The sequence below is a fragment of the Kryptolebias marmoratus genome, linkage group LG1 (genome assembly GCF_001649575.2).
Source record: "Kryptolebias marmoratus isolate JLee-2015 linkage group LG1, ASM164957v2, whole genome shotgun sequence".
NCBI lineage: Eukaryota > Metazoa > Chordata > Actinopteri > Cyprinodontiformes > Rivulidae > Kryptolebias > Kryptolebias marmoratus.
The window spans coordinates 17,043,794-17,052,943 of record NC_051430.1 but is presented as its reverse complement, the minus strand read 5'-3'; the positions used below and the strand labels follow the sequence as shown (position 1 = coordinate 17,052,943).

Genomic DNA, 9,150 nt, shown 5'->3' with positions numbered 1-9,150 from the left:
TCTCCTGAAACGCAGAAGACACTTGCGACAACTGAAAGTGAGGAATCTTCCGTTAGATCAGAGGAAAGCTCAGTGTCCGCAACAAGAGAAAAGGCAGGCTCAGTTGAATACACCACTGAGATGTCCAGCAGACAGACGACATCTTCTAAAGCTTTCTCATATTCCAGCATAATAATATCAGCTACTGATAGTACAGAGCATCCAACATCAGTGCCAACTGATGCTTTCCGCCAAACCTGGAGCATTGTCATAATCCCCACAACAACAGATGTAAGCCAGGCAACATTGACTCAGACTGCATTTCAGCCCGTTGTAGATTCATCAACCCAATCCTCACCTGAGTTCATGACAAGTGTACCCACAGATGCTTACAGATTTACTTCCAGAACTAAGGTGGTGACACCATTAACAACTGATTTTGAAAGCAGTGGCTCAGGTTATACAGAGTACTCGGGAGATGAAACATCTGGATACACGGATGAAACTACCCTAGAAACGCCAACAATGTCTACTCACCCCTTTGTGGATTTATCAACCCCAGAACCAGTCACTTTTAAAGCATCAACAAGTGGAGCAGGCTTCATTGAAATGACCACAAAATCCCAGGGTGAATATATTGTGGCAACAGATGAGGGTGAAACAGATTCTATGACTGCTACAGTTAGACCAAACATACGTTCTTTTATGAATAATACATATGTGTCAAATACAACCCAGTTCCAATATGCCGATGATAATGCTGGCTCTGAAGCATTTTCAAGTTACAAAACTGAGAGTACAACAACATATCCAGAGGTCCACCCTGATGACAGTTCCCTGATTTCACCTGTATTATCATCAACCCCTCAGCCTTTATTAATGGAATCAGTAACATTTTCCACTCAAATAACTGAAAAGCCAGCCGAACCAGCCAAACCTGCCAAGCCAGATTTGAATACTACTGTTCACTCATTAGATGCAATCTCAGTTTATAAGGGAGAAGATGATTCAGGTGATGGTTCAACAACTCATGAAAGTGCATCCTTAGGTACTATAAAGAGTACAGACTCATCCTTTTTTAGCACAGAGAAACGTGAAACAACAATGATGCACACTTCCTTTGAACCCACTTCAAAGGTCATCTCAGCTTCTGTGGAGCCTGAAAATACAGTCCAATTTCACACAACTGTTTCCCCTTTGTACCTTGTGGCAACTTCCCAGGAGTCAGTTGAACAAGTGAGGTCAGAGATCACACTAACACACCGCCCTCAGACTGACCTTTCCTCTCAGGATTCATTGACCTCAACTTACCCTGTGTCTGCAAGTCATGAAAAAAATCTGATTACAGAACCAGTAGTTGTTCAAGCTGGTTTGAAATCGAATGACACAATTCAACCAAGGATTTCGTTATCTTCTGATACAAATGGCCAAAAAATAGTCTTCCCAAGTGACTATTTTGACATTGTTGATCCATCTCCTGTCATGATTGAATCAGTTCCTCACTACAGTGAAACCATAAAGCCAAGAACAGACTCTGTGAGTAATTTTTCAACAGAGCCTGTTCCCCAAACCATTAAAAGTGAGCCTGCTTCCCCATCATTGGACAATATTGAAAGTAGCTCAAAAGAAATGACAACTAAGCCACCTTCAGTGACACCAGTTACCTCTGTTGTAGCAACGAGTCTTGTTTCTAGTTCTGAGATTGGATCAGAAAGCATCTCAGTCACAAGCATGATCACAACAAGCACCGTTACTGAAGACTGGGATGAGGTTAAAAACATTACATCTAAGTTTCTATCATCCACAACTAAATTGCCATTTGTCTCTACCACAACCACAGAAAGTGAGTCAGACATCTCTGATAGTGTATCTGGAGAGCAGATAACTACAAAGATACCAGAGAGCGACAGAGTAAAAGAAAAGACTCTGTCCCCCGATGAAATCCAGACTGTATTCAAGGAAAATGCAACAGCGTCTTCGAAGATGGAGATAATTAGAATTAGAAGTGACAACGAAACTTCCACAACAACCCAGGCAGAGTATACTACCCCGTCATCAGCCCAAGCTACATCTTTATCCACCACGCCTACGTCATTTTCTAGGAAAGTTGGGAACCATAGTGACTTACCAACATATCCACCCTTTAATGGTAGTGCACCAGTAACAGGAAAGGAAGAAACAACAACCCAGGCTGCTTTAGGACTGGATTTGGGGCACACGGTTGTTGGCGAGACTGTGGAAATTCCTGGTATGTTGGTTTTAATGACCTCTATTAAAATAAAGTAAAAAGAAAACTCAGAATATATTTTTCTCAAGTTATTTTTTTTTTCCAACAGAAATTTATGCTTGCAAAGAGAACATTTGTCTGAATGGAGGATCTTGCTACAAGAGCGGCAGCGTCTGTTCATGTAGCTGTGCCCCTGGTTACACTGGTCCTCAGTGTGAAACAGGTAGGATTATCCTCTCACGTACCTTTTACTAATTATTTCTTGCAGGTTAGTTCGTAACATTTTCTTTTTTTAATGTGTTCCCTATAAAGAGATTGATGAGTGTCACTCAAACCCATGCCGCAATGGAGGCACATGTATTGATGGGCTGACTTCTTTTACATGTGTGTGTCTTCCAAGCTACGCTGGGCTGTATTGTGAGGAAGGTAAGACTTTAGTTAATTCAAGAGTGCTTCTTTAGGTACCTTTAGGTTCTTAGGTTTCAGACACAAGACGGTTGACATATTGTCTGAATACACTAATGTTGACAGATTGTCATGGTGTAAAGTGTAGAATAAAAGTGTGGTCAAAGAGTCAGAGGAAAAATAAAAAGCATCCTAAACACTTTTTCTTGATTTTGATGGAAAATATCAAGAGGTCAAGGAAAAAAAGGAAAGTAAAATGCATAAAGGTTGGGGAATACATCTGCATTACTAAGTCAGACTACACAACACTGAGACAGGGGTTTGTTTTGGTGAAACTATAGCTATTCCAGAAATAAACAACAAAAAGCATTTTAGATACCGGTGATGCAGGCTGTATAATAAAACAACTTAAATTTAAAAGGTTTTACTTAAATGAAGGAAGAAAGAAAAAAAGGGAAATAAGCCCTGATATGTATGTAAGTATAAGTATAATTGTTGTTGTTGTTGTTAAAAAAACAAAAAATCAGCTGGTACAGTCAGAAACACACTGACATTAGATCTTTGAGACAGTGTACACTGTTTCTGCACGTAATGTTTTTACACTTCATTTGATAGTAAGCAATCAACAAGCTGTGTTCTTGCAAGATCAATGTGACGTTTGTGCATCAAGTTGTACTTGATGAACCTGCACTCTCTTTCCCCAGATCAGATCTTTTTAGTGTCAGAGTGAGCAGAGCATCTGAGGTTGCAGCAAGCACCCACGCAACTCTGTTACCAATTTTCCTTTTTTTATACTTCACAAAAACAGCCTTAGCAATTATCATCTTAAAATTACTCATATATCATATCCTCATATTTATCAACAAAAATAACGAATGATACAATTGAAAATAATGAAGTGTTGCTTTAAACAATGTAGTGGCAAAACATTTTTAGAATTATTTCTTTTGCTCACGTAAAAGTTTTTCCTATGCCAAGGGGGAAAAGAAAACATTGTTGATCCTATTCTCCTATTCATTTTACTCACTTAGCAACCTTCCCAAGCAAATAGAAGGCTTTTTGACAGCACCGAAACACGCTTTAGGGTCTGCTACTCCTCATGTCACATCTTTCGTTTCCTGTCTTTGTTAGTGAGACCTAAAAATTGTTTTGAAATCTCTTCACACTAGCTGGATGTTCATGTTTGTCCACGTTTGAGTATGATATTGAGGCAACATAGGTCTTGGCTGTTTGCTCTCAACTGGTCTACACCCTAGATTTTAGTTTGAATCACTCATCAGGGAATCCCACCCATATTGTGTACACATTTTGCCAAGTGAAAAGAAGGGGAAAACTAGTATAAAGAGGAACAACCCAGAACAAGTTTCCACTCCTGGTTTTGTTATTTAGTTTGCTAAGGATAAAACGTGGAAAGGGAGAAAAAAACATGCATGCATACATACATACATAGGCTATTTATGTTCCAACTAAACTTAATTTGTACATTTTGTACCTGTTTACCACATTTATTACATTGTTGTTATTCACGCTTAAATTGTTTTTGTTCTCCTCCTAATTGATATTTCAAAAAATGAGAAAGTTTATTTTGTGTTTTTTATTATTTTTCTGAACAAAATAATTCAGTTGAACTTGTTTACAACTATCATGCTGCATTACCCCAAACAGGTTAAAAAGCCAAAACAACTTATCAAAACGATAAAAGTCCTCGGATGAGAAGCGAAATGTCTTCAGAAACAGAAGAGAAGTCCAGTTGTTTTTGCTTTTTAACCTTGTTTGGATTTAGCATGTCCTGGATGAGTGAGACTCCACATCAGCATATCATGCTGCATTAGTTCACTCTTTTGTTTGACTCTGAGCTGTCATTTTAATTTTGTCATTAGGATTGCTTACTTTGTAAAATCACTTCAAGACACTAGTTAGACTTTGAAAAGTTTTCTCACCTAACTGGACTCATTTCCCCTTTTTTGCCTTTATCTACGAACAGCAACAGAGATAACTGCAGGCCTGAAGGGCCACTTTACCCAGATTAGTTGATGTCAGAAATGTTAAAGTGTTAAAAAGGCAATTGGACAATTGGATGGAAGTAAAAACTAATAAAGGTTTACAGTTTGTACTGTATTTCATGTATGTTGATGTTTTACCACGATATAAATCATGCATAATTCCATTTCATCTTTTTCTCTCTTGCTTCAGACACAGAAACATGTGACTACGGCTGGCACAAGTTTCAGGGACACTGCTACAAGCACTTCCCGCAGAGGAAATCCTGGGACTCTGCAGAGCGAGACTGCCGCGTTCAGGGTGCTCATCTCAGCAGCGTCCTTTCCCACGAGGAGCAACAGTATATCAACCGTAAGTTATAGACTGCACTGGATAATCACTAATGGGTACAAGAACATGCCTTTGTGTTCCTTCATGATAATCGCCTTGCATGATTAAACTGAAACAAAACAAGTTCTCTGATAAAGCCATGTAAGTGCAGAGAAATTTAAAGGCATTAAAAATATCACTGTTATTTTTATCGTTCCCTTGTACTTTCTGTTTCTGAACTATCTGGAAAAGTATGTATGTCAAAAGAAGAAATGTAATCTGACATTTTTTATTTTCAACTGCATTTCAGGTCTGGGACAGGACTACCAGTGGATTGGCCTAAATGATAAGATGTTTGACAGTGACTTCCGATGGACTGATGGCAACCCCGTGGTAAGATAGGTTGCTTTCTCACTTATTTTAGTCTCAACAAACATGGCGCACAGACAGTGTAAATATTTGGATGAGATGCAGATGACGAATGCAGGGAGAGTCAATTGTTTAAGTAAGCTCTGGTGACTCTTTCATGACATACTCTCCTCTGCCTCATACCCCTATGCCTTGTCAAGTGATCAGGCAAACAAACTGATGAGGAACATGCTGTAAGGCTGCACTGGATCGCCTAATGAGTGTTGGTTGGGTGCTTGAAAATCAATACCTTCAACATTGCAAAATGTAAATAAGTAGACAAAGGCAAAACGAAAACAATTTTTTTCCACAAATGGCATGTTTCTAAAACAGTATATAAGTGTATGTTTTCTGCAATGGTTGTAGCTGCTGAAGATTCCCTTCACCTGACAGAAAAATGTCTAATTACAACGTGCGACTGTGTTGTTTAGACTGATGTCCTTGCTTCAAAGATGATTCCCCCAGCAGCAGAGATAGAGAGGAAACAGAAAACAAGCCTGAGGGGTTAAAAGATAAGCACAGGTCCCCATGTTAAGACCAATTTAGAGGTGATGAGGGTTTGAGTGAGGCTGTGTTTGGCAGGCGTGGACTGGTATGGGTCCTTCATTCCCCACTTTCAACCAGAAGGCAGCCACTCGGGGGCAGGGCCACCAAACAGACACACAGATGGACAGCACCTGTGCTCCGCTGTAGCTTGGGAAAAGGAAAAGACCACCACCAAAAAAAAGAAACAACAGTGTAGAAACACCCCTAGGGGGTCTGGGTGGGTGGTCACCTCTGCTGTCCCTAAATAAATGAGTAATTTTAAACTACTGTGACCTATTAACTCCCGAAAACAATAAAGAAAATCTATTAATGTTAGCAGCAGGGCACAGAAAAAAAGACACTTGCTGATATATGTGTTTATGTTGGGGATCAAACTTTGTTTAATTGTTCTTGAGGAGGATGCAGACCTGCTGGGCAGTTGATGGGTCGACCATTTGTTAAGCTGGACTGAGCAGAGCAGGAAGCCGGTGTATGTTGTTTGTTAACCATAATGACAGAGCAACCAGGCCTGGAGGCATCGTGGAAGGAGTTTGAGGGGGTTAGGGGGCCAGAGTCACAGCTTTGAAGAAAGTGTTTGAACCTAGAATGCGCTGAAAGACTGCAGTTACCATCAGCTCCGGCCCAAAGGCCCCACAGCTTTGCAGCTGTGTGTATACTGTTTACCTGGCTATATGTACAGTATGTGTGAGGGTGCTTTTTTGTTTGTTTGTTTGTTTTCTGGGCAGAAATGAAACATGAAACCATAGGCAAATACACTGAGTGATGAAATGTCATCACAAAGTCATGATAGTCTATTATCACAAAAACACACAAAGTGTGATCAAATAAACACCAAAAATGACAAGAAAATAAAGTCCCATTAGACTATAAGTAATTCAATAGGTCAAAAACATGTCTAAATAAATGGGATCTGTTGCAGAAGCACAAACAGTTTTCAATTCTACTTAATCTTAAATCTTAATCTTGTCATATCAAATTTGAAATGTTTTTACAGACTTGATTTATGAGGAACTGCTGAGTTTAGCGGCCTTCTAAAGAGGCCCAGTTACTCCCTCTTGTGGACAATATTTAAGATCATAGTGTGGTCTGGGATTTACAGACCACTTTTTGTAAGGATATTCAGAGTCCCTCTCTCCCTAACGTTTGAAATAATTTCTGTTTTAAATGTAATCACGACATTCACAATACCTCAGGTGTTGACAAGAAGGTGATTCAGACTGATCTTTCATACAGAGATTTCTTACCAAAAGAAATTTAATATTCACTCTTGCACATCTTCTGCTTTGGTAACCTCTGTCGCAAACAAAAATAAAGTCAAACTAAAACCACATTTATCTTGAAAGGAATAGGAAATACGCCTAACATGGCTTTCTTTTTGTTCCCTTTTTTTTCGACAGCAATATGAAAACTGGAGGCCGAACCAGCCGGACAGCTTCTTTTCTTCTGGCGAGGACTGCGTGGTGATGATATGGCACGAGGACGGCCAGTGGAACGACGTCCCATGCAACTATCACCTCACATTTACCTGCAAAAAGGGCACAGGTACTCATAAAAGCCCCTCTGTTCGTTGCTGTCGAATGAGTTCAATTGCACAAGCAATTTCTTAAAGCTGTGATAAGATACATTTCTGTTGTTTATTTGTTAATTTTTTAATTCATGATGTTGCCTGTTTTGGTTTTTAGTGGCCTGTAATCAACCCCCCCTGGTAGAAAATGCACGTACTTTTGGGAAGAAGCGTGAAAGGTATGAAATTAACTCACTGGTGAGGTACCAGTGCCGATCAGGCTTTATTCAGCGGCATGTTCCAACCATCCGTTGCCGTGGGGATGGACGATGGGATATACCTAAAATCAGCTGCATAAACCGTAAGTTCAGCAACTGTTGCTCCTAGTTTTTTTAAAAATAAAATTAAAATAAAAGCTAAAATATTTTCACAGGTGTATTATTCTAGCTATATACACGTACAATATTTTTCTTCTTCCAGCATCAACCTACCAGAGGACTTATATAAGAAGACATCATCACAGTAGTCTCTACAGCATCAACAACTTCCACCATCCACGATACCGATGGAAAAGAGACACAACAGAACAGAAGAGGAAGAAGCTGTGATTTCAGAAAAAATATGGAAGAACTTCTTCCAAGAACACTCACTTGACGCTTGTGTGGAAAAAAAAAAAAAAAGCACAAAGTTCATAAAAGAAACCAAGAGGATAAACTGCAGTTTTCTTCAATTTTGGGTGATGATGGAACCATATGAAGTGCCTTCTAAATGTTCATAAGTGACTTTTTATATCAAGGAGACTGTTGTATAACAGCTCCAGTGTGGACAAAAACAATTTAGCTGGCTACTGGAATAGCAAAAAAAAAAAAAAAAAGTGCTCTTATTTTGTGTTCTGTCTAGCAGCAAAAGTTTTTATCTTCAACCTCAGCTGACTCTGTAAGAAATTCATCAGTGTTTAAACACAAACTCTGCTTTTCAAATATCAATGCAAAGCGTTCCTTAGTCACAGAAAGACAGTCATAGAAATAGCGCTTATAACGTTCGTATGGTTTCAAACTGAACCGTGCACATTCATGCAAAGTTCTTACATCTGATGAAGTTTGAACTGAAACAGGAGGGATTATGGCAACGAACTAATCCTGCAGTTTAAAAAGGTTTTACGTGAGTTTCTCTCTCATCCATCAAAGTCATTCTCCAGTCGTCAGACTGAAGACTGGAGAATCAAGTGTTCAAATGAAGTAGATATTAAGATTTCAGATGAAACTAAAAAAAACGCTCAAGTCGCAGGAGGTTTCAACAGACAGCTCAGTTATCAGCTGGAGAGCTGTCTTTGTGGTGGCAGCTTTCAAAGGCGTCATCTAGCAGCCTCTGGTGTTTTCTGGTTTCGCTGGTTGCAGTCGAGTCAATTCATACACTGTTTTTACAGAGACATCTATAGAGAGAAATGTTAAAATGATTTCTTTTGTATGATGCAGTCTATTATGAAAGATTCCTCTCTAAGAGTACTTATTGTCAAAGCTTTTCTATGCAGATGGAAATTGATTTCTTTTTGTTTTTTAAAGGTAAAGAAGGGAAGTGTGGCTATTTTGTATTTCTGTATTTTCTGTTCAGTGTATAGCTCACATTTAGTTGGTACAGCATGTTTACATCACCCGCAATGCTGTTCATAAAGAACATGCCAAAGAGTCTATTTTTTGGGTTCCTCTTTTCCTGTTCTGTTGTAGCTTGCATTTAATCATTTAACTTGATGTTTTGGACTTGTGCTTTTCTT

At 39.1% G+C, this 9,150-nt stretch overlaps 1 protein-coding gene across 1 annotated transcript in view; it reads left to right on the top strand.

Annotated features, from left to right (window-relative positions):
* vcana (versican a) overlaps positions 1–8,272 on the top strand; it is a 27,328-nt gene extending 19,056 nt beyond the window's left edge. Inside the window, exons 6-12 of the mRNA XM_037976044.1 lie at positions 2,316–2,429; positions 2,519–2,632; positions 4,805–4,963; positions 5,232–5,314; positions 7,273–7,417; positions 7,558–7,740; positions 7,860–8,272. Of these exons, the coding sequence (XP_037831972.1) occupies positions 2,316–2,429; positions 2,519–2,632; positions 4,805–4,963; positions 5,232–5,314; positions 7,273–7,417; positions 7,558–7,740; positions 7,860–7,987 (926 nt within the window). The 3' untranslated portion in view covers positions 7,988–8,272. The remainder of the gene's footprint in view (positions 1–2,315; positions 2,430–2,518; positions 2,633–4,804; positions 4,964–5,231; positions 5,315–7,272; positions 7,418–7,557; positions 7,741–7,859) is intronic.
* Positions 8,273–9,150: the final 878 nt, after the last annotated feature.